At 47.0% G+C, this 26050-nt stretch overlaps 2 protein-coding genes across 2 annotated transcripts in view; one reads left to right on the plus strand and one right to left on the minus strand.

The window, feature by feature from the left end:
• Window positions 1–26050, plus strand: part of LOC138855138 (gastrula zinc finger protein XlCGF26.1-like) — a 69233-nt gene that overhangs the window by 21815 nt on the left and 21368 nt on the right. The gene's annotated exons all lie outside the window — the stretch shown is intronic.
• LOC128702836 (serine-rich adhesin for platelets) lies at window positions 5438–24652 on the minus strand. The gene is made up of 3 exons (XM_070102643.1): window positions 24078–24652; window positions 5549–9158; window positions 5438–5447 (listed from the first exon to the last, which is right to left on the minus strand). The coding sequence occupies exons 1-3, from the start codon at window positions 24415–24417 to the stop codon at window positions 5438–5440; spliced, it is 3960 nt and encodes a 1319-aa protein (XP_069958744.1). The 5' UTR covers window positions 24418–24652.

Raw genomic sequence — 26050 nt, forward strand, 5'->3', positions numbered from 1 at the left:
GGTGGTGGAGGAAGGGAGGACGGTCGACTCAGTTGCTGTTGAGGTGGAGAAGGGCAGGAAAGTTGGCTCAGTTGGTGATGTGGAGAATGAGGGGTGGAAGGTCGATTCAGCGGGTGCTGACGTGGTGGAAGAGGCGAGGAAAGTCGATTCACTTCCTGTTGTTGTGAACGAGGTAAGGAAGGTGGACTCAGTTGGTCCTGACGTGGTGGAGGAAGCGAAAAATGTCGATTCATTTCCCTCTGATGTGGAAGAGGAGTTTAATGTCGATTCAGTACCCTCTGGCGTGGTGGAAACGGAGAGGAAGGTCGACTCAGTTGCTGTTGAGGTGGAGGACAGGCGTGAGGTGGACTCATTTGCTGCTGAGGTGGAGGATGAGAGGGCGGTCGATTCAGTTTCTGATGTGGAGGAGGGGTTGAAGGTCGATTCGGTGGCTGCTGAAGAGGTAGAAGACAGGTGGAAGGTCGATTCAGTGGGTGCTGAAGTGGTGGAGGAGAGGAAGGTCGATTCAGTTGCTATTGATGTGGACGAGGAAGGGTTGAAGGTCGATTCAGTACCAGCTGGCGTGGTGGAAGACGGGAGGAATGTGGATTCTGTTGTTTCTGATGTAGTGAAGGAGGGGAATGATGTAGAATTAGCACCTGCTGAGGAAGTGGAAGACTGGAATAAGGTCGACTCAGTTGCTGAAGTGGAGGAGGCAGTGTGGAATGTCGATTCAGTGGGTGCTGATGTAGTTGAAGATGTGAGGAAAGTGGACTCAGTTGCTGCTGAGGTAGTGAAGGAGTGGTGTGAGGTCGACTCAGCTGCTGATGTGGAGGAGGAGGAGGTATGGAAGGTCGATTCAGTCACTGCTGACGTAGTGAAAGAGGGCAGCAGGGTCGACACGGTTCCTTCTGATGTGGAAGAGGGGTTGAAGGTCGATTCAGTGACTTCTGAAGTGGTAGAGGAAGAGTGGAAGGTCGATTCAATGGGTTGTGATGTAGTGGAAGAGGGGAGGAAAGTGGACTCAGTTGCAGCTGAAGTAGTGAAGGAGTGGTGTGATGTCGACTCACCTGCTGCTGAGGAGGTGGAGGATTGGAAAAAGGTCGACTCAGTTGCTGTTGTGGAGGATGAGGGATTGAAGGTCGATTCAGTGAGTGCTGACGTGGTGGAAGAGGGAAAGAAGGAAGATTCTGTTGCTGCTGATGTAGTAAAGGAGGAGAGAGACGTTGACTCTGCAGCTGCTGAGGTGGTGGAGGAAGGGAGGACGGTCGACTCAGTTGCTGTTGAGGTGGAGGAGAGCAGGAAAGTCGACTCAGTTGGTGATGTGGAGGATGAGGTGTGGAAGGTCGATTCAGCGGGTGCTGACGTGGTGGAAGAGGCGAGGAAAGTCGATTCACTTCCTGTTGTTGTGAACGAGGTAAGGAAGGTGGACTCAGTTGGTCCTGACGTGGTGGAGGAAGCGAAAAATGTCGATTCATTTCCCTCTGATGTGGAAGAGGAGTTTAATATCGATTCAGTACCCTCTGGCGTGGTGGAAACGGAGAGGAAGGTCGACTCAGTTGCTGTTGAGGTGGAGGACAGGCGTGAGGTGGACTCATTTGCTGCTGAGGTGGAGGATGCGAAGACGGTCGATTCAGTTTCTGATGTGGAGGAGGGGTTGAAGGTCGATTCGGTGGCTACTGAAGAGGTAGAAGACGGGTGGAAGGTCGATTCAGTGGGTGCTGAAGTGGTGGAGGAGAGGAAGGTCGATTCAGTTGCTATTGATGTGGAGGAGGAAGGGTTGAAGGTCGTTTCAGTACGGGCTGGCGTGGTGGAAGAGGGAAGGAACGTGGATTCTGTTGATTCTGATGTAGTGAAGGAGGGGAATGATGTCGAATTAGCACCTGCTGAGGAAGTGGAAGACTGGAATAAGGTCGACTCAGTTGCTGAAGTGGAGGAGGAGGGGTGGAAGCTCGATTCAGTGGGTGCTGATGTAGTTGAAGATGGGAGGAAAGTGGACTCAGTTGCTCCTGAGGTAGTGAAAGAGTGATGTGAGGTCGACTCAGCTGCTGATGTAGAGGAGGAGGTGTGGAAGGTCGATTCAGTCACTGTTGACGTAGTGAAAGAGGGCAGCAGGGTCGACACAGTTCCTTCTGATGTGGAAGAGGGGTGGAAGGTCGATTCAGTGACTGCTGAAGTGGTAGAGGAAGAGTGGAAGGTCGATTCAATGGGTTGTGATGTAGTGGAAGAGGGGAGGAAAGTGGACTCAGTTGCAGCTGAAGTAGTGAAGGAGTGGTGTGATGTCGACTCACCTGCTGCTGAGGAGGTGGAGGATTGGAAAAAGGTCGACTCAATTGCTGTTGTGGAGGATGAGGGATTGAAGGACGATTCAGTGAGTGCTGACGTGGTGGAAGTGGGAAAGAAGGAAGATTCTGTTGCTGCTGATGTAGTAAAGGAGAAGAGAGACGTTGACTCTGCAGCTGCTGAGGTTGTGGAGGAAGGGAGGACGGTCGACTCAGTTGCTGTTGAGGTGGAGAAGGGCAGGAAAGTCGGCTCAGTTGGTGATGTGGAGGATGAGGGGTGGAAGGTCGATTCAGCGGGTGCTGACGTGGTGGAAGAGGCGAGGAAAGTCGATTCACTTCCTGTTGTTGTGAACGAGGTAAGGAAGGTCGACTCAGTTGGTCCTGACGTGGTGGAGGAAGCGAAAAATGTCGATTCATTTCCCTCTGATGTGGAAGAGGAGTTTAATGTCGATTCAGTACCCTCTGGCGTGGTGGAAACGGAGAGGAAGGTCGACTCAGTTGCTGTTGAGGTGGAGGACAGGCGTGAGGTGGACTCATTTGCTGCTGAGGTGGAGGATGAGAGGGCGGTCGATTCAGTTTCTGATGTGGAGGAGGGGTTGAAGGTCGATTCGGTGGCTGCTGAAGAGGTAGAAGACGGGTGGAAGGTCGATTCAGTGGGTGCTGAAGTGGTGGAGGAGAGGAAGGTCGATTCAGTTGCTATTGATGTGGAGGAGGAAGGGTTGAAGGTCGATTCAGTACCAGCTGGCGTGGTGGAAGAGTGGAGGAACGTGGATTCTGTTGATTCTGATGTAGTGATGGAGGACAGTGATGTCGATTCAGCACCTGCTGAGGAAGTGGAAGACTGGAATAAGGTCGACTCAGTTGCTGAAGTGGAGGAGGCAGTGTGGAAGGTCGATTCAGTGGGTGCTAATGTAGTGGAAGATGGGACGAAGGTTGACTCAGTTGCTGCATAGGTAGTGAAGGAGTTGTGTGAGGTCGACTCAGCGGCTGATGTGGAGAAGGAGGTGTGGAAGGTCGAATCAGTCACTGCTGACGTAGTGAAAGAGGGCAGCGAGGTCGACACAGTTCCTTCTGATGTGGAAGAGGGGTGGAAGGTCGATTCAGTGACTGCTGAAGTGGTAGAGGAAGAGTGGAAGGTCGATTCAATGGGTTGTGATGTAGTGGAAGAGGGGAGGAAAGTGGACTCAGTTGCAGCTGAAGTAGTGAAGGAGTGGTGTGATGTCGACTCACCTGCTGCTGAGGAGGTGGAGGATTGGAAAAAGGTCGACTCAGTTGCTGTTGTGGAGGATGAGGGATTGAAGGTCGATTCAGTGAGTGCTGACGTGGTGGAAGAGGGAAAGAAGGAAGATTCTGTTGCTGCTGATGTAGTAAAGGAGGAGAGAGACGTTGACTCTGCAGCTGCTGAGGTGGTGGAGGAAGGGAGGACGGTCGACTCAGTTGCTGTTGAGGTGGAGGAGGGCAGGAAAGTCGACTCAGTTGGTGATGTGGAGGATGAGGTGTGGAAGGTCGATTCAGCGGGTGCTGACGTGGTGGAAGAGGCGAGGAAAGTCGATTCACTTCCTGTTGTTGTGAACGAGGTAAGGAAGGTGGACTCAGTTGGTCCTGACGTGGTGGAGGAAGCGAAAAATGTCGATTCATTTCCCTCTGATGTGGAAGAGGAGTTTAATGTCGATTCAGTACCCTCTGGCGTGGTGGAAACGGAGAGGAAGGTCGACTCAGTTGCTGTTGAGGTGGAGGACAGGCGTGAGGTGGACTCATTTGCTGCTGAGGTGGAGGATGAGAGGGCGGTCGATTCAGTTTCTGATGTGGAGGAGGGGTTGAAGGTCGATTCGGTGGCTGCTGAAGAGGTAGAAGACAGGTGGAAGGTCGATTCAGTGGGTGCTGAAGTGGTGGAGGAGAGGAAGGTCGATTCATTTGCTATTGATGTGGAAGAGGAAGGGTTGAAGGTCGATTCAGTACCAGCTGGCGTAGTGGAAGAGTGGAGGAACGTGGATTCTGTTGTTTCTGATGTAGTGAAGGAGGGGAATGATGTAGAATTAGCACCTGCTGAGGAAGTGGAAGACTGGAATAAGGTCAACTCAGTTGCTGAAGTGGAGGAGGCAGTGTGGAATGTCGATTCAGTGGGTGCTGATGTAGTTGAAGATGGGAGGAAAGTGGACTCAGTTGCTTCTGAGGTAGTGAAGGAGTGGGGTGAGGTCGACTCAGCTGCTGATGTGGAGGAGGAGGAGGTATGGAAGGTCGATTCAGTCACTGCTGACGTAGTGAAAGAGGGCAGCAGGGTCGACACGGTTCCTTCTGATGTGGAAGAGGGGTTGAAGGTCGATTCAGTGACTTCTGAAGTGGTAGAGGAAGAGTGGAAGGTCGATTCAATGGGTTGTGATGTAGTGGAAGAGGGGAGGAAAGTGGACTCAGTTGCAGCTGAAGTAGTGAAGGAGTGGTGTGATGTCGACTCACCTGCTGCTGAGGAGGTGGAGGATTGGAAAAAGGTCGACTCAGTTGCTGTTGTGGAGGATGAGGGATTGAAGGTCGATTCAGTGAGTGCTGACGTGGTGGAAGAGGGAAAGAAGGAAGATTCTGTTGCTGCTGATGTAGTAAAGGAGGAGAGAGACGTTGACTCTGCAGCTGCTGAGGTGGTGGAGGAAGGGAGGACGGTCGACTCAGTTGCTGTTGAGGTGGAGGAGGGCAGGAAAGTCGACTCAGTTGGTGATGTGGAGGATGAGGTGTGGAAGGTCGATTCAGCGGGTGCTGACGTGGTGGAAGAGGCGAGGAAAGTCGATTCACTTCCTGTTGTTGTGAACGAGGTAAGGAAGGTGGACTCAGTTGGTCCTGACGTGGTGGAGGAAGCGAAAAATGTCGATTCATTTCCCTCTGATGTGGAAGAGGAGTTTAATGTCGATTCAGTACCCTCTGGCGTGGTGGAAACGGAGAGGAAGGTCGACTCAGTTGCTGTTGAGGTGGAGGACAGGCGTGAGGTGGACTCATTTGCTGCTGAGGTGGAGGATGAGAGGGCGGTCGATTCAGTTTCTGATGTGGAGGAGGGGTTGAAGGTCGATTCGGTGGCTGCTGAAGAGGTAGAAGACGGGTGGAATGTCGATTCAGTGGGTGATGAAGTGGTGGAGGAGAGGAAGGTCGATTCATTTGCTATTGATGTGGAAGAGGAAGGGTTGAAGGTCGATTCAGTACCAGCTGGCGTGGTGGAAGTGTGGAGGAACGTGGATTCTGTTGATTCTGATGTAGTGAAGGAGGGGAGTGATGTCGAATTAGCACCTGCTGAGGAAGTGGAAGACTGGAATAAGGTCGATTCAGTTGCTGAAGTGGAGGAGGAGGGATGGAAGGTCGATTCATTGGGTGCTGATGTAGTTGAAGATGGAAGAAAAGTGAACTCAGTTGCTGCTGAGGTAGTGATGGAGTGGTGTGAGGTCGACTCAGCTGCTGATGTGGAGAAGGAGGACGTGTGGAAGGTCGATTCAGTCACTGCTGACGTAGTGAAAGAGGGCAGCAAGGTCGACACAGTTCCTTCTGATGTGGAAGAGGGGTGGAAGGTCGATTCAGTGACTGCTGAAGTGGTATAGGAAGAGTGGAAGGTCGATTCAATGGGTTGTGATGTAGCGGAAGAGGGGAGGGAAGTGGACTCAGTTGCAGCTGAAGTAGTGAATGAGTGGTGGGATGTCGATTCACCTGCTGCTGAGGAGGTGGAGGATTGGAAAAAGGTCGACTCAGTTGCTGTTGTGGAGGATGAGGGATTGAAGGTCGATTCAGTGAGTGCTGACGTGGTGGAAGAGGGAAAGAAGGAAGATTCTGTTGCTGCTGATGTAGTAAAGGAGGAGAGAGACGTTGACTCTGCAGCTGCTGAGGTGGTGGAGGAAGGGAGGACGGTCGACTCATTTGCTGTTGAGGTGGAGGAGGGCAGGAAAGTCGACTCAGTTGGGGAGGTGGAGGATGAGGGGTGTAAGGTCGATTCAGCGGGTGCTGACGTGGTGGAAGAGGCGAGGAAAGTCGATTCACTTCCTGTTGTTGTGAACGAGGTAAGGAAGGTCGATTCATTTGGTCCTGACGTGGTGGAGGAAGCGAAAGAGGTTGATTCATTTCCTTCTGATGTGGAAGAAGAGTTGAATGTCGATGCAGTGCTCTCTGGCGTGGTGGAAACGGAGAGGAAGGTCGATTCAGTTGCTGTTGAGGCGGAGGACAGGCGTGAGGTGGACTCATTTGCTGCTGAGGTGGAGGACGAGAGGGCGGTCGATTCAGTTTCTGATGTGGAGGAAGGGTTGAAGGTCGATTCAGTGGCTGCTGAAGAGGTTGAAGACGGGTGGAAGGTCGATTCAGTGAGTGCTGAAGTGGTGGAAGAGAGAAAGGTCGATTCAGTTGCTATTGTTGTGGAGGAGGAAGGGTTGAAGGTCGATTCAGTACCAGCTGGCGTGGTGGAAAAGGGAAGGAACGTGGATTCTGTTGATTCTGATGTAGTGAAGGAGGGGAATGATGTCGAATTAGCACCTGCTGAGGAAGTGGAAGACTGGAATAAGGTCGACTCAGTTGCTGAAGTGGAGGAGGAGGGATGGAAGGTCGATTCAGTGGGTGCTGATGTAGTTGAAGATGGGAGGAAAGTGAACTCAGTTGCTGCTGAGGTAGTTAAGGAGTGGTGTGAGGTCGATTCAGTCACTGCTGACGTAGTGAAAGAGGGCAGCAAGGTTGACACAGTTCCTTCTGATGTGGTAGAGGGGTGGAAGGTCGATTCAGTGACTGCTGAAGTGGTAGAGGAAGAGTGGAAAGTGGATTCAAAGGGTTGTGATGTAGTGGAAGAGAGGAGGAAAGTGGACTCAGTTGCAGCTGAAGTAGTGAAGGAGTGGTGTGATGTCGACTCACCTGCTGCTGAGGAGGTGGTGGATTGAAAAAAGGTCGAATCAGTTGCTGTTGTGGAGGATGAGGGATTGAAGGTCGATTCAGTGAGTGCTGACGTGGTGGAAGAGGGAAAGAAGGAAGATTCTGTTGCTGCTGATGTAGTAAAGGAGGAGAGAGACGTTGACTCTGCAGCTGCTGAGGTGGTGGAGGAAGGGAGGACGGTCGACTCAGTTGCTGTTGAGGTGGAGGAGGGCAGGAAAGTCGACTCAGTTGGTGATGTGGAGGATGAGGGTTGGAATGTCGATTCAGCGGGTGCTGACGTGGTGGAAGAGGCTAGGAAAGTCGATTCACTTCCTGTTGTTGTGAAGGAGGTAAGGAAGGTGGACTCAGTTGGTGATGACGTGGTGGAGGAAGCGAAGAATGTCGATTCATTTCCTTCTGATGTGGAAGAGGAGTTGAATGTCGATTCAGTACCCTCTGGCGTGGTGGAAACGGAGAGGAAGGTCGACTCAGTTGCTGTTGAGGTGGAGGACAGGCGTGAGGTGGACTCATTTGCTGCTGAGGTGGAGGACGAGAGGGCGGTCGATTCAGTTTCTGATGTGGAGGAGGGGTTGAAGGTCGATTCGGTGGCTGCTGAAGAGGTAGAAGACGGGTGGAAGGTCCATTCAGTGGGTGCTGAAGTGGTGGAGGAGAGGAAGGTCGATTCATTTGCTATTGATGTGGAAGAGGAAGGGTTGAAGGTCGATTCAGTACCAGCTGGCGTGGTGGAAGAGTGGAGGAACGTGGATTCTGTTGATTCTGATGTAGTGATGGAGGAGAGTGATGTCGATTCAGCACCTGCTGAGGAAGTGGAAGACTGGAATAAGGTCGACTCAGTTGCTGAAGTGGAGGAGGAGGGGTGGAAGGTCGATTCAGTGGGTGCTAATGTAGTGGAAGATGGGACGAAAGTGGACTCAGTTGCTCCTGAGGTAGTGAAGGAGTGGTGTGAGGTCGACTCAGCGGCTGATGTGGAGAAGGAGGAGGTGTGGAAGGTCGATTCAGTCACTGCTGACGTAGTGAAAGAGGGCAGCGAGGTCGACACAGTTCCTTCTGATGTGGAAGATGAGTGGAAGGTCGATTCAGTGACTGCTGAAGTGGTAGAGGAAGAGTGGAAGGTCGATTCAATGGGTTGTGATGTAGTGGAAGAGGGGAGGAAAGTGGACTCAGTTGCAGCTGAAGTAGTGAAGGAGTGGTGTGATGTCGATTCACCTGCTGCTGAGGAGGTTGAGGATTGGAAAAAGGTCGACTCAGTTGCTGTTGTGGAAGATGAGGGATTGAAGGTCGATTCTGTGAGTGCTGACGTGGTGGAAGAGGGAAAGAAGGAAGATTCTGTTGCTGCTGATGTAGTAAAGGAGGAGAGAGACGTTGACTCTGCAGCTGCTGAGGTGGTGGAGGAAGGGAGGACGGTCGACTCAGTTGCTGTTGAGGTGGAGGAGGGCAGGAAAGTCGACTCAGTTGGGGATGTAGAGGATGAGGTGTGGAAGGTCGATTCAGCGGGTGCTGGCGTGGTGGAAGAGGCGAGGAAAGTCGACTCACTTCCTGTTGTTGTGAAGGAGGTAAGGAAGGTCGACTCAGTTGGTCCTGACGTGGTGGAGGAAGCGAGGAATGTCGATTCATTTCCTTCTGATGTGGAAGAGGAGTTGAATATCGATTCAGTACCCTCTGGCGTGGTGGAAACGGAGAGGAAGGTCGACTTAGTTGCTGTTGAGGTGGAGAACAGGCGTGAGGTGGACTCATTTGCTGCTGAGGTGGAGGACGAAAGGGCGGTCGATTCAGTTTCTGATGTGGAGGAGGGGTTGAAGGTCGATTCGGTGGCTGCTGAAGAGGTAGAAGATGGGTGGAAGGTCGATTCAGTGGGTGCTGAAGTGGTGGAGGAGAGGAAGGTCGATTCAGTTGCTATTGATGTGGAGGAGGAAGAGTTGAAGGTCGATTCAGTACCAGCTGGCGTGGTGGAAGAGTGGAGGAACGTGGATTCTGTTGATTCTGGTGTAGTGCTGGAGGAGTTTGATGTCGACTCAGCACCTGCTGAGGAAGTGGAAGACTGGAATAAGTGAAGGAAGGTTGATTCATTTACTACTGAGGTTGAAATAGATGTAACTGAAAGGATTGTTGAGAAAATATTAGTGGAGGACACTGAGATTATAGTAGTGGAGGACACTGTGGTTATAGTGGTGGAGGACACTGTGGTTATTGTGGTGGGCGACACTGTGGTTATAGTGGTGGAGGACACTCTGGTTATAGTGGTGGAGGACACTGTGGTTATAGTAGTGGAGGACACTGTGGTTATCGTGATGGAGGACACTGTGGTTATAGTTGTGGAGGACACTCTGGTTATAGTGGTTTAGGACACTGTGGTTATAGTGGTGGAGGACACTGTGGTTATAGTGGTGGAAGATACTGTTGTTATAGTGGTGGAGGATACTGTGGTTATGGTGGTGGACACTGTGGTTATTATGGTGGAGGACGCTGTTGTTATAGTGGTGGAGGACACTGGTTGTAGTATTGGTGGAGAGCACTTTGGTTGTAGGAGTTATGGGGGGCACTGTGGTTGTAGGAGTTATGGGGGCACTGTGGTTGTAGTACTGGTGGAGGGCACTGTGGTTGTAGTACTTGTGGAGGGCACTGTGGTTATAGTACTGGTTGAGGGCACTGTGGTTGTAGTAGTTATGGAGGGCACTGTGGTTGTAGTACTAGAGGAGGGAACTGTGGTTGTAGTACTGTTGGAAGGCACTGTGGTTGTAGTACTGGTGGAGGGCACTGTGATTGTAGTACTGCTGGAGGGCACTGTGCTTGTAATAGTATGGAGGGCACTGTGGTTGTAGTACTAGTGGAGGAAACTGTGGTTGTAGTACTGATGGAGGGCGTTGGGGTTGTAGTACTGGCGGAGGGCACTGTGGTTGTAATACTGGTGGAGGGTACTGTGGTTTTAGTACTGGTGGAGGACACTGTGGTTGTAATACTGGTTGAGGGTACTGTGGTTTTAATACTGGTGGAGGACACTGTGGTTGTAATACTGGTGGAGGACACTGTGGTTGAAATACTGATGGAGGGTACTGTGGTTGTAATACTGGTGGAGGGCACTACGGTTGTAGTACTGGTGGAGGGCACTGTGGTTGTACTACTGATGGAAGGCACTGGTGTTGTCGTACTGGTGGAGGGCACTGTGGTTGTAGTACTGGTGGAGGACACTGTGGTTGTAGGACTGGTGGAGGGCACTGTGGTTGTAATACTGGTGGAAGAAACTGTGGTTGTAATACTGGTGGAGGACACTGTGGTTGTAGTACTGGTGGAGGACACTGTGGTTGTAATACTGGTGGAAGAAACTGTGGTTGTAATACTGGTGGAGGGAACTGTGGTTGTAGTACTGGTAGAGGGCACTGTGGTTGTAATACTGGTGGAGGGCACTGTGGTTGTAGTACTGGTGGACGGCACTGTGGCTGTAGAACTGGTGGAGGACACTGTGGTTTTAGTACTGGTGAAGGACACTGTGGTTGTAGTACTGGTGGAGGACACTGTGGTTGTAGTACTGGTGGAGGACACTGTGGTTGTAGGACTGGTGGAGGACACTGTGGTTGTAATACTGGTGGAAGGAACTGTGGCTGTAATACTGGTGGAGGGAACTGTTGTTGTAATACTGGTGGAGGGCACTGTGGTTGTAGTACTGGTGGAGGGCACTGTGGTTGTAGTACTGGTGGAGGACACTGTGGTTGTAATACTGGTGGAAGGAACTGTGGTTGTAATACTGGTGGAGGGAACTGTTGTTGTAATACTGGTGGAGGGCACTGTGGTTGTAGTACTGATGGAGGGCACTGTGGTTGTAATACTGGTGGAGGGCACTGTTGTTGTAATACTGGTGGAGGACACTGTGGTTGTAATACTGGTGGAGGGAACTGTTGTTGTAATACTGTTGGAGGACACTGTGGTTGTAATACTGGTGGAGGGAACTGTTGTTGTAATACTGGTGGAGGGCACTGTGGTTGTAGTACTGGTGGAGGGCACTGTGGTTGTAATACTGGTGGAAGGAACTTTTGTTGTAATACTGGTGGAGGGCACTGTAGTTGTACTGGTGGAGAGCACTGTGGTTGTAATACTGGTGGAGGGCACTGTAGTTGTAGTACTGGTGGAGGACACTGTGGTTGTAGTACTGGTGGAGGACACTGTTGTTGTAGTACTGGTGGAGGACACTGTGGTTGTAGTACTGGTGAAGGACACTGTTGTTGTAGTACTGGTGGAGGACACTGTGGTTGTAGTACTGGTGGAGGACACTGTTGTTGTAGTACTGGTGGAGGACACTGTGGTTGTAGTACTGGTGGAGTACACTGTGGTTGTAGGACTGGTGGAGGACACTGTGGTTTTTGAGGTTATGATCAGAGTTGAGGTTGTACACTTCAACTATTGTTGCTGTAATGTAGTACTGGTGGAGCACTGTGGTTGTAATACTGGTGGAGGACACTGTGGTTGTAGTACTGGTTGAGGACACTGTGGTTGTAGTACTGGTGGAGAACACTGTGGTTGTAGTACTGGTGGAGGACACTGTGGTTTTAGTACTGGTGGAGGACACTGTGGTTGTAGTACTGGTGGAGGACACTGTGGTTGTAGTACTGGTGGAGGACACTGTGGTTGTAGTACTGGTGGAGGACACTATGGTTGAAGTACTGGTGTAGGACACTGTGGTTGTAGCACTGGTGGAGGGCACTGTGGTTGTAGTACTGGTGGAGGACACTGTGGTTGTAGGACTGTTGGAATGCACTGTGGTTGTAGGACTGTTGGAGGGCACTGTGGTTGTAGTACTGGTGGAGGACACTGTGGTTGTAGGACTGGTGGAGGACACTGTGGTTGTAGTACTTGTGGAGGGCACTGTGGTTGTAATACTGGTGGAGGACACTGTGGTTGTAGTACTGGTGGAGGACACAGTGGTTGTAGTACTGGTGGAGGACACTGTGGTTGTAGTACTGGTGGAGGGCACTGTGGTTGTAGTACTGGTGGAGGACACTGTGGTTGTAGGACTGGTGGAGGACACTGTGGTTGTAATACTGGTGGAGGACACTGTGGTTGTAGTACTGGTGGAGGACACAGTGGTTGTAGTACTGGTGGAGGACACTGTGGTTGTAGTACTGGTGGAGGTCACTGTGGTTGTAGTACTGGTGGAGGACACTGTGGTTGTAGGACTGGTGGAGGGCACTGTGGTTGTAGTACTGGTGGAGGACACTGTGGTTGTAGTACTGGTGGAGGACACTGTGGTTGTAGGACTGGTGGAGGGCACTGTGGTTGTAGTACTGGTGGAGGACACTGTGGTTGTAGTACTGGTAGAGGACACTGTGGTTGTAGGACTGGTGGAGGACACTGTGGTTGTAATACTGGTGGAGGACACTGTGGTTGTAGTACTGGTGGAGGACACTGTGGTTGTAGGACTGGTGGAGGGCACTGTGGTTGTAATACTGGTGGAGGGCACTGTGGTTGTAGTACTGGTGGAGGACACTGTGGTTGTAGTACTGGTGGAGGACACTGTGGTTGTAGGACTGGTGGAGGTCACTGTGGTTGTAGTACTGGTGGAGGACACTGTGGTTGTAGGACTGGTGGAGGACACTGTGGTTGTAATACTGGTGGAGGACACTGTGGTTGTAGTACTTGTGGAGGACACAGTGGTTGTAGTACTGGTGGAGGACACTGTGGTTGTAGTACTGGTGGAGGGCACTGTGGTTGTAGTACTGGTGGAGGACACTGTGGTTGTAGGACTGGTGGAGGGCACTGTGGTTGTAGTACTGGTGGAGGACACTGTGGTTGTAGTACTGGTGGAGAACGCTGTGGTTTTAGTACTGGCGGAGGACACTGTGGTTGTAGTACTGGTGGAGGACACTGTGGTTGTAGTACTGGTGGAGGGCACTGTGGTTGTAGTACTGGTGGAGAACGCTGTGGTTGTAATACTGGTGGAGGACACTGTGGTTGTAGTACTGATGGAGGACACTGTGGTTGTAGTACTGGTGGAGGATACTGTGGTTGTAGTACTGGTGGAGGACACTGTGGTTGTAGTACTGGTGGAGGACACTGTGGTTGTAGTACTGGTGGAGGGCACTGTGGTTGTAGTACTGGTGGAGGACACTCTGGTTGTAGGACTGGTGGAGGGCACTGTGGTTTTAGTACTGGTGGAGGACACTGTGGTTGTAGGACTGGTGGAGGGCACTGTGTTTGTCACTTGTGGAGGACACTATGGTTGTTATACTGGTGGAGGGCACTGTGGTTGTAGTACTGGTGGAGGGCACTGTGGTTGTAGTACTGGTGGAGAACGCTGTGGTTTTAGTACTGGCGGAGGACACTGTGGTTGTAATACTGGTGGAAGAAACTGTGGTTGTAATACTGGTGGAGGGAACTGTGGTTGTAGTACTGGTGGAGGGCACTGTGGTTGTAATACTGGTGGAGGGCACTGTGGTTGTAGTACTGGTGGACGGCACTGTGGCTGTAGAACTGGTGGAGGACACTGTGGTTTTAGTACTGGTGAAGGACACTGTGGTTTTAGTACTGGTGGAGAACACTGTGGTTGTAGTACTGGTGGAGGACACTGTGGTTGTAGTACTGGTGGAGGACACTGTGGGTGTAGGACTGGTGGAGGACACTGTGGTTGTAATACTGGTGGAAGGAACTGTGGCTGTAATACTGGTGGAGGGAACTGTTGTTGTAATACTGGTGGAGGGCACTGTGGTTGTAGTACTGGTGGAGGGCCCTGTGGTTGTAGTACTGGTGGAGGACACTGTGGTTGTAATACTGGTGGAAGGAACTGTGGTTGTAATACTGGTGGAGGGAACTGTTGTTGTAATACTGGTGGAGGGCACTGTGGTTGTAGTACTGATGGAGGGCACTGTGGTTGTAATACTGGTGGAGGGCACTGTTGTTGTAATACTGGTGGAGGACACTGTGGTTGTAATACTGGTGGAGGGAACTGTTGTTGTAATACTGGTGGAGGACACTGTGGTTGTAATACTGGTGGAAGGAACTGTGGTTGTAATACTGGTGGAGGGAACTGTTGTTGTAATACTGGTGGAGGGCACTGTGGTTGTAGTACTGGTGGAGGGCACTGTGGTTGTAATACTGGTGGAGAGCACTATGGTTGTAGTACTGGTGGAGGGCACTGTTGTTGTAGTACTGGTGGAGGACACTGTGGTTGTAATACTGGTGGAAGTAACTTTTGTTGTAATACTGGTGGAGGGCACTGTAGTTGTACTGGTGGAGAGCACTGTGGTTGTAATACTGGTTGAGGGCGCTGTAGTTGTAGTACTGGTGGAGGACACTGTGGTTGTAGTACTGGTGAAGGACACTGTTGTTGTAGTACTGGTGGAGGACACTGTGGTTGTAGTACTGGTGGAGGACACTGTTGTTGTAGTACTGGTGGAGGACACTGTGGTTGTAGTACTGGTGGAGTACACTGTGGTTGTAGGACTGGTGGAGGACACTGTGGTTTTTGAGGTTATGATCAGAGTTGAGGTTGTACACTTCAACTATTGTTGCTGTAATGTAGTACTGGTGGAGCACTGTGGTTGTAATACTGGTGGAGGACACTGTGGTTGTAGTACTGGTTGAGGACACTGTGGTTGTAGTACTGGTGGAGAACACTGTGGTTGTAGTACTGGTGGAGGACACTATGGTTGAAGTACTGGTTTAGGACACTGTGGTTGTAGCACTGGTGGAGGGCACTGTGGTTGTAATACTGGTGGAGGACACTGTGGTTGTAGTACTGGTTGAGGACACTGTGGTTGTAGTACTGGTGGAGAACACTGTGGTTGTAGTACTGGTGGAGGACACTGTGGTTTTAGTACTGGTGGAGGACACTGTGGTTGTAGTACTGGTGGAGGACACTGTGGTTGTAGTACTGGTGGAGGACACTGTGGTTGTAGTACTGGTGGAGGACACTATGGTTGAAGTACTGGTGTAGGACACTGTGGTTGTAGCACTGGTGGAGGGCACTGTGGTTGTAGTACTGGTGGAGGACACTGTGGTTGTAGGACTCTTGGAGGGCACTGTGGTTGTAGTACTGGTGGAGGGCACTGTGGTTGTAGTACTGGTGGAGGACACTGTGGTTGTAGGACTGTTGGAGGGCACTGTGATTGTAGTACTGGTGGAGGACACTGTGGTTGTAGGACTGGTGGAGGACACTGTGGTTGTAGTACTGGTGGAGGGCACTGTGGTTGTAATACTGGTGGAGGACACTGTGGTTGTAGTACTGGTGGAGGACACAGTGGTTGTAGTACTGGTGGAGGACACTGTGGTTGTAGTACTGGTGGAGGGCACTGTGGTTGTAGTACTGGTGGAGGACACTGTGGTTGTAGGACTGGTGGAGGACACTGTGGTTGTAATACTGGTGGAGGACACTGTGGTTGTAGTACTGGTGGAGGACACAGTGGTTGTAGTACTGGTGGAGGACACTGTGGTTGTCGTACTGGTGGAGGTCACTGTGGTTGTAGTACTGGTGGAGGACACTGTGGTTGTAGGACTGGTGGAGGGCACTGTGGTTGTAGTACTGGTGGAGGACACTGTGGTTGTAGTACTGGTGGAGGACACTGTGGTTGTAGGACTGGTGGAGGGCACTGTGGTTGTAGTACTGGTGGAGGACACTGTGGTTGTAGTACTGGTAGAGGACACTGTGGTTGTAGGACTGGTGGAGGACACTGTGGTTGTAATACTGGTGGAGGACACTGTGGTTGTAGTACTGGTGGAGGACACTGTGGTTGTAGGACTGGTGGAGGGCACTGTGGTTGTAATACTGGTGGAGGGCACTGTGGTTGTAGTACTGGTGGAGGACACTGTGGTTGTAGTACTGGTGGAGGACACTGTGGTTGTAGGACTGGTGGAGGTCACTGTGGTTGTAGTACTGGTGGAGGACACTGTGGTTGTAGGACTGGTGGAGGACACTGTGGTTGTAATACTGGTGGAGGACACTGTGGTTGTAGTACTGGTGGAGGACACAGTGGTTGTAGTACTGGTGGAGGACACTGTGGTTGTAGTACTGGTGGAGGGCACTGTGGTTGTAGTACTGGTGGAGGACACTGTGGTTGTAGGACTGGTGGAGGGCACTGTGGTTGTAGGACTGGTGAAGGACACTGTGGTTGTAGTACTGGTGGAGAACGCTGTGGTTTTAGTACTGGCGGAGGACACTGTGGTTGTAGTACTGGTGGAGGACACTGTGGTTGTAGGACTGGTGGAGGGCACTGTGGTTGTAATACTGGTGGAGGGCACTGTGGTTGTAGTACTGGTGGAGGACACTGTGGTTGTAGTACTGGTGGAGGACACTGTGGTTGTAGGACTGGTGGAGGTCACTGTGGTTGTAGTACTGGTGGAGGACACTGTGGTTGTAGGACTGGTGGAGGACACTGTGGTTGTAATACTGGTGGAGGACACTGTGGTTGTAGTACTGGTGGAGGACACAGTGGTTGTAGTACTGGTGGAGGACACTGTGGTTGTAGTACTGGTGGAGGGCACTGTGGTTGTAGTACTGGTGGAGGACACTGTGGTTGTAGGACTGGTGGAGGGCACTGTGGTTGTAGGACTGGTGGAGGACACTGTGGTTGTAGTACTGGTGGAGAACGCTGTGGTTTTAGTACTGGCGGAGGACACTGTGGTTGTAGTACTGGTGGAGGACACTGTGGTTGTAGTACTGGTGGAGGGCACTGTGGTTGTAGTACTGGTGGAGAACGCTGTGGTTGTAATACTGGTGGAGGACACTGTGGTTGTAGTACTGGTGGAGGACACTGTGGTTGTAGTACTGGTGGAGGATACTGTGGTTGTAGTACTGGTGGAGGACACTGTGGTTGTAGTACTGGTGGAGGACACTGTGGTTGTAGTACTGGTGGAGGGCACTGTGGTTGTAGTACTGGTGGAGGACACTCTGGTTGTAGGACTGGTGGAGGGCACTGTGGTTGTAGTACTGGTGGAGGACACTGTGGTTGTAGGACTGGTGGAGGGCACTGTGTTTGTAGTACTGGTGGAGGACACTATGGTTGTAGTACTGGTGGAGGGCACTGCGGTTGTAGTACTGGTGGAGGACACTGTGGTTGTAGTACTGGTGGAGGACACTGTGGTTGTAGTACTGGTGGAGGACACTGTGGTTGTAGTACTGGTGGAGGACACTGTGGTTGTAGTACTGGTGGAGGACACTCTGGTTGTAGTACTGGTGGAGGGCACTGTGGTTGTAGGACTGGTGGAGGACACTGTGGTTTTTGAGGTTATGATCAGAGTTGAGGTTGTACACTTCAACTATTGTTGCTGTAATGTAGTACTGGTGGAGCACTGTGGTTGTAGTACTGGTGGAGGACACTGTGGTTGTAGTACTGGTGGAAGACACTGTGGTTGTAGTACTGGTGGAGGACACTGTGGTTGTAGTACTGGTGGAGGACACTGTGGTTGTAGTACTGGTGGAGGACACTGTGGTTGTAGTACTGGTGGAGGGCACTGTGGTTGTAGTACTGGTGGAGGGCACTGTGGTTGTAGGACTGGTGGAGGGCACTGTGGTTTTTGAGGTTATGATCAGAGTTGAGGTTGTACACTTCAACTATTGTTGCTGTAATGCGGGAACAACTGACTTACACAACTCAGGTGCCAACAAATAAATTTAATATTTACCTAATTTTTGGTCTCTGCTGTGCCTGTGGTATGTTTTAATGTGTTTTTGAAATATTTCATAAGATCACAGCATGCTGTTTTATGCCGATGACAGGCTCTTGATTTCATATCTTTAGATACAACCCCTTTGGGTGTAGCGGGTGCAATGAAGTTAATTTTTTTTTTTATTCGCCGGTATTCTCCCGGCCCGGGTCTTTTCCAAGTAGTGGTGACCCGGCCTTGGCTCCCTATCTAGGGAGTATCTCGAGACCTAAGTCTCCCATGGGAGGAGGTACAAGTACCCCCTCATCTTTGGGACCAAGCGTCCCCAGGCCTAGCCACGTCCCCGCCCTCACGGGGCTCGTAGGGAGAAGCTAGGCCTCTGGTCTGCCATCTGCCCCGCTCTAAAGGGGCTCGTGGGGATGACAGTCTTGTGAGCTGCAGGTGGTAGCAAGCTTAGGCTCTATGAAGTTAATAATAATCTAAAATTTCTATATATTTGTCAAGCTCAAAGAAGATCTTAATTATGTGAAATTATATAAGAGGGTCAGTAAAGAACTGGTATTTTTATTACAAACAAAAAAAAATCAGTGGCGATAAACGTATCAAAATTTTGTCTTAACCAACTAAACTGTTTAATACCGCAAGGCATTGTTTGAGAACCTTACTGTTGGTATCCTTATATCAGACCTTGATGAAAGGACTTCAGATAATTTTTTTTCCTAGACGGTACTAAAATAAACATGAATCTTTTGTAAGTAGAAAACAGTGAAAAAGTTGCCAGAAATATATATATTATATATATGTATATATATATATATATATATATATATATATATATATATATATATATATATATATATATATATATATATATATATATATGCAATAAGATCACAGTAAACAGGTGATTTCAGAATATGCAAAACAACCACTCTGAAAGAATAGAGAAATTCCAAGCGCTTTCGTGACTACTCACATTATCACTTGATAATGTGAGTAGTCACGAAAGCGCTTGGAATTTCTCTATTCTTTCAGAGTGGTTGTTTTGCATATATATATATATATATATATATATATATATATATATATATATATATATATATATATATATATATATATATATATATATATATACATATATATATATACATGTCGTGCCGAATAGGCAGAACTTGCCATCTTGGCTTAAATACCAACGCTCATCTTGCCATATAGGACAAGTGAAAATTTGTGTATGCAATAATTTCGCCAAAATCATTCTGAACCTAACGAAAAAAATATATTTCACTGTGTTTGTTTAGTATTAAATTATTGTAAACAAATCTAAAATACATTTAGTTGGGTTAGGCTAAAATAAATTGTTCTTGTTATAATAAGGTTAGGTAAGTTTTCTAAGATTCTTTTGGTGCAAAATTATAAATTTTTACATCAACATTAATGAAAAAAATGTATCTTTAAACGTATAAGAAAAATTTTTAGAAAGGTCTTAATTTTAAATGAGTTCTTGCTAATTGACCAGTTTTACATATTCGGCACGACATATATAAGGGGTCTGGCCGGCACCTCACTATCAGATCCCACAACGGTTTAAACACCTGACGCGCGCCGACCCAACTTGGATAGGTCCTTGGCACAACTCACCTCACAAACTATTCTACCCAAGAAATAAGAAATTTTAAAGATTATTTGTCCAGTGTATTATTAAATTCTTCCCAAATTCTATTAATTATAAATGGATCTAATTTATATAAACCAAAGGAAATATTCATATTATTGTCAAAACTGCTTTTTATGAAACAAGATTCAATTATATTCCTGTCGACCATGGACTTGCTTGATACTACTTTCTCAACTTTTTGAAAATCAATTGGATGGTTAAAATCTCTTACATGAATAAATAGAGCATTGGAATCTTGTCCAGTTCTAATGCTATATTTATGTTGTTTTAATCTTAGTTCGAGATTTTTACCAGTTTGACCGTAATAAACTTTATCGCAAATTTTACAAGGAATCTTATAGACACATCCATCAGCATTTTGGGGGGAATTCTTTATCAAAAGTTTTTTTACTGTATCAAGATTTTTGAATACAACTTTAATATTAAAAGTCTTAAGAAGAGAAGGCATATCAACCAAGTTTTCATGGTAAGGGAGAACCAACATATTTTTAGATGAATAAGGCTGGTTGTCCCTTTTTGGATTGTAAAAAGTATTTCTAGCAACTTTAAAAGATTTATCAATTACATTTCTTGGGTATTTTAAATCATTACCTATTTCATAAATTTTGGATATTTCCTCATCTATGAACTCAGGACTACAAATTCGTAAAGCTCTCAAAAACATTGATGAGAAAACAGACAGTTTGACTCTATCTTGATGCGAGGAATAATAGTGGACATAGGAACAGTTATTTGTAGGTTTTCTGTAAATTTTAAATTTGAATTCATTATTACCCTTAATAATTAAAACATCTAGAAAAGGCAATGAGTTATTTTCTTCAAACTCAACAGTAAAGTTTATAGAATGGGCTAAGCTATTTAATTTTCCTAGGAAATGGTGTATATCTACATTTTTGGGCATAAGACACAAAATATCATCAACATATCTGAACCATTTAGCTCTATTAGGGAGGATTGTGTTAAGTAACCTTGTTTCAAAAAATTCCATGTATAGGTTACTAAGAACAGGTGAAAGAGGATTTCCCATTGCCATACCAAACTTCTGAGTGTAAAACTTATCATTAAATACAAATTTTGCATCAACAATGCAAAGTTTAATAAGTTTAATGATAGTAGAAACTGGCAATGGTAAATCATAGTTAACGAGTTCTTCAGATAAGAAACTTAATAAATCATCAACAGGAACTTTCGTAAACAAGGAAGTAACATCAAAACTAACCATGTTAAAATCATTTAAGTCAGTCAAGAAGCTTAATTTATCAACCAAGTCTATGTTGTTTTTAACATTAAAGTTAGAAATTTTGCCAACAATAGGGCTCAAAATATCAACAAGCCATTTGGATAATTTATATGAAACTGACCCTATGGAGCTAATAATTGGTCTGACTGGATTCCCTGGTTTGTGTGTTTTTATTAGTCCATACATGTAAGGTAAAGATGGATTAGTGGAAGTAAATTGTTTGACTAATTCATCTTTGCCTTTCAGTAGAAGTTTTATTGTTTTATTGAAATTGCTGTTAACGGTTTCTAGGGGATTTTTCCTAAGTTTAGAATAGGTTTCAGTATCATCTAAGAGATTATTCATTTTTTCTTGGTAATCATTTTCTTTCATAATTACTATTGCATTTATTTTGTCTGCTTTAGTAAGGCGCAAATTTTTATTGTTATTAAGTGTATCATAAGACTTAAAGAATCTTTGAGGGCAATTGGGAATGTTTGGTTTTAACATAGAGCTATATACCATTCCTTTACTAATATTAATTTCATCAGAGGATAAATCAGAAAATTTTTCAAAGTTACAAAAGGCTTTTGCAATTTCAACATTATTAAGTTTTTTTGAAGTTGCAAAACTTAAGCCAAAACCTAGAGCAGCAGTTGTATGTTTGTCTAAAATTTCATCTGATAAGTTAATTACAAAATTGTTATTAGCATGCTTTGTCCAATCACTATTTTCAATTAAAATGTCTAATTTTCTTTGTAGTTTGCTCTTGAGTTCATTACAAATTCTTCTGAGTTTATTATAGCAATGATCCAACATACAGTCTAGAAAGGAAAACAATATGATTTTCAACGGTGGCAAATTCAAACTGCTTACATAGGAAAAGAACGAAGAACTGAAAACGAGCACAAGACACAAAACGCAATAAAACCCTCTCAGAACTACGGGAAAATGTTCAGGACTAAGCAAGAATCAGACGCACCACAAATGGAGTGAGAAAGCACTGTATCAACATTCGTGGTAAAAGACTCTTCAGTTTGCTACCAACAGACACAAGAAATATTGCCGAGGTGTTGTTGAGGTCAGAACTTTGCTCACACCTCTACAACACAATTGGCATCAAAGATTTGTTAAGTTATACCAAGAGTCAAGGAAAGATCCTAGACTTCTCCTTACGGAACAAAGTAAATGCGATAGTAATTATGGACAAGGTAGATTATAGTAGAAAAATGAACATGTTATTATAAGACGGGAAACATACGTGCCTCTTAATCCTCTCAAACATAGCCAGAGTAATACTAGAATCCAAACTCGGAGCTAAATGGTATAAAACTACAAATGGAAAACGAGAATAAATGAAGGGATATAAAGAACGTACTAAAAACATCTAACAGAGACAGAACTCTCAGCAATGGATTCAGGTTTGAGAAATTCAGATTTAAAATGGATATAGCGAAGTACTATCTTGGTAGTAAAGTTACAGATGAGTGGAGAGTCTCTCATGAACCTGACTGGCTGCGAGATTAGCGCGTACGTCTTGCGATTAGTGGACGGAGGATCGAACCTCTTCTACTTGCGTTAATGTCTCACCTCTTTACGTAAATCGAAGAATAAGAATATAGAAAAGTGGAACAAACTGCTAGGTAGCATCAATGAGACAAAAATAAATTCTGTTCTTATTACAGTGAGTATTTCATTTAATATTTATAGACTATCATAATATAAACTTTCTGAATGTTATTATTAGAATACCTTTATTTAGTTTATATAAATAAAAATGTGTGTGTAACAATAAGTTGGAACCTGTGAACTACTACAAGCGAGGACCTGGTTTGGACCGGACTATCAATGAGAACTTGGAGTAGCTTCAAATGTGAGTATGGGTGAGAGTGAGCTGAACCTGCCTAGCATGGGTCAGTATTATTATTAAAAAGAAGCGCTAAGCCAAAAGAGCTATACATGGGTCAGTAGCCCTACGGCAATGCCCATTTTTATGTTCATGAATCATTCTAGATATCCTCCTTCCGCTTTAAGTATGTAAGTAAGTTTATTCAGGTATACACAAATACAGTTATATAGAATTATCATACATAGCAGCATATGTGTAGAGAACCTAGGATAACCCCAAAAAGTCAGACAGAGTGACTTATTTCCATTGGGGTCACTTATTACAGAAACTGACGTTCAAAACTATTCAGCAGCAAGATACGAACCGAGGCTCCCTGGTAACTTGGTACCCAATATATATACAGACTTTATTCTGATGTTTTAACGCAAGAGGATTAACAATGGGAGGAAGCACCAACGGGAGTAAAAAACCACAACAGTAGGAGGAGGAATAGGAACAGAAGCAGCCGTAACAGGAGTAGCCGCAGCGGAAGGAGCAGCCGCAGCGGAAGGAGCAGCCGCAGTGGGAGGAGTAGCCGCAACTGGAGGAGCAGTGGGAAGAGCAGCCGCAGCGGAAGGGGCAACCGAAGCTAAAGGAGCAGCCGCAGCGGAAGGAGTAATCACAGCGAAAAGAGCAGCCGCAGCAGAAGGAGGAGCTACAGTGGAAGGAGCAGCCACAGCAGAAGGAGCAGCCGCAGCGGAAGGAGCAGCCGCAGCGGAAGGAGCAGCCGCAGCGGAAGGAGCAGCCGCAGCGGAAGGAGCAGACGCAGCGGAAGGAGCAGCCGCAGCGGAAGGAGGAGCCACAGTGGGAGGAGCAGCCGTAGCGGAAGGAGCAGCCGCAGCTAAAGGAGCAGCCGCAGCAGGAGTAACCGCAGCAAAAGGAGCAGCTGCAGCGGAAGAAGTAACCGCAGCGAAAGGAGCAGCCCCAGCGGAAAAAACAGCAGACAATAACATCAAAGGAAGTAATATCAAGAGTGTGAGAAGTAGTAGCAATAGTAGTAACAACATTAATAGTAGTAGCAGTAGTATCAATAACTGTAGTATCAGTGGTAGTAGTAGTAGTAGGAATAATAGTAACAGCAGTAGGAGCAGATCGCATGTCACCCTGGCTGTAATAGTTTGGAATCACCACTGTGGTCAACTTGTGATTGTTATATATTCATGAAATGCAAAATACACACACACACTGTGAGGTATACGTCTCAGTGTATGTACACTGAGACTTGAATTTCAGTTTTATTTATTAAAGTATTCTTGACTGATGGTGAACAGGTGGCATGCAGCTCTAGTGACCCTCGTGTAATTGATAAACCTTAAACTCATTTAATTAAATCAACTAATAAACCACACGGAGGAACACCGTCCATCTGCCGCTGGCTCTAGTGTGACAAGTACATTCATGGAGAAGCACTAAACCCGTTGGGGTCATATATTGCCTGGAAATGGGAACTAAACAGTTTTGATTCCAGGAAGAGGAGAGCTGGAATTCTTTCGATCAAGAGCCAGTCACCGGCACCAAGGAACCCTTCTTGCAGGGACGCTGAAACACTCATTATAATACACCTACCCGATTTGTCATTAGAAGTATTAGGCACAGCAGCTGCAAGTGTTTTTTGTGCCGGGAAGGAGGTTCTTGATCCAGGAAGATCCAGTGTGTGGGAGTACTTGCTGGCGTGGGCGGTGGGCGGGCTTGCTTCCTGCAAGGTGGGGGGTGCCGCGAGTGTGAGATGCCTGCAGGTGACAGGCATACAGGAAGCCAGCAGTAGGAAGGTGGTAACGATGATGACACTGAGGTTCCCACCTACCTTAGCGAGCAGGTGAGTCGAGGAGGCCCAGGAGCTCATGGAATGCCAGAGCCTCATGGCTCTCCCTCCTCCTTCATCGTCATAGTCTGGCCGCCATGTCATAGTTACTTATATTCAGTATTAACGTCTCGCCTCAGGCAAGCACACGGGGAACAGCCTTCGGGCCAAAAAGTTTCACCTTTATTTACTTAAGTTCTCACTGGGTGAAAAATAAATATATATAGTGCATATATATATAATAATAACTTATACATATATAAGCTAATACACATATACTTTCTGCCTATGTCTTGGTGCTGGAGGTGCGAGTAAGGTTCACGGGTGTTATGAACTGCTTGCAGACACGCAGCAGATTATTTTCCGGCACCACCGGCTGCCCTCTTCAAATAATCATGGCGTGCACAAATGCGTCATTGCCAGATAACCTTATCAAATTTGCCTATCTCCAACCAATGTAGCAGTTCAGTAATGGAATGTAAAGCAAGAGTTATGACACTCAGGAAATGACTTTCTTCTCTACGTGTTAGTACCTTTGTGGTCACACACACACACACACACACCTTTTCTTATTGACTTTGTCCCTTGGTGCAGGCAAGTTGGTGGCTCTCAGTACTAGCACAGTAGTCACCACTCAACCTTTCCACGGGTGTAGAGTAGCTACAGCTGGATTGATAAAACAGCAGCGTTTTAAAGGGCAAGCCACTACGTATATAGTTACACTTCAAAAACTGGCATATTTAAAATGAATTAGTTAGATGAGTAAGGTTAAGTAACGTAACTGTATCCGGATCAGTGGACGGAGGATCAATCCTGCACCATTCCTTATGCTGAATGACCCACACGAGCTTTATTTTTCATATAATAATAATAATAATAATAATAATAACAATAATATTAATATTATTATAATTATGGGGAGCGCTAAACCCGTAGGATTGTACAGCACATATGGGGGATGGAAGGTATTCAGGCTCAATTCAGGGAACCGAAATCAGATCCAATTCCCTAGATCAAGAGCCCCTCACCAGCGTCAAGGAGCCTTCCTTGAGGGGAATATTAACAATAGGTTGGAGAAGAAGAATGATAATAAGAATTAACATTGCCGCCTCATTGAGAGTCAGAAGAGACCAGTGTGTTGGTAGTTCAGTGCTGCAACGATCAGCCACTGAATCAGTGACTAAAAGTAAGGATGTGGAGGGAAGGTTGGCGGGGTAATGATGTAATCACCTGATTGTAGTTACACCGGTCCAGTCTCGGCTCCTGGCCCCTTCTGTCCGCAGAAGACGTAAGTCATGGGTTCTTTAACACCAGCAGTGGCTTAGCGCTTCTTTTTGATTATAATAATAATAATTTAACACCAGCATCACAACTTATAAGCATGGGCTCCATTTTTTAATAGTAATAATAATTTTTCTGCAGTATACATGTAGTTTACATGTAATAAAATATTATTAAGCACATAAGAAAGCTACTAGCATGTGTACATTTCAGGCAGTTTAACCTTCATCTTCTACATTACCAAGAAAAGATGGAAATAGGGGAAAAAATTTCTAGCCTTTCCGTTCCTGTTGATTAATTTTTATTGATGCTTGAATTAGCACTTCACTGTGTGTGTGTGTGTTTCTGTGTAGGTTGTCAGGTAATGTTTTAGCTACGTGTATATGTCATCACCTTGTCAGGTAATAATCCAGTTACATGTGTCTGGTATTACCTTGTCAGCTAATAATCCAGCTAG

This window comes from Cherax quadricarinatus, chromosome 82, assembly GCF_038502225.1.
Source record: "Cherax quadricarinatus isolate ZL_2023a chromosome 82, ASM3850222v1, whole genome shotgun sequence".
In the NCBI taxonomy this organism is placed as follows: Eukaryota; Metazoa; Arthropoda; class Malacostraca; order Decapoda; family Parastacidae; genus Cherax; species Cherax quadricarinatus.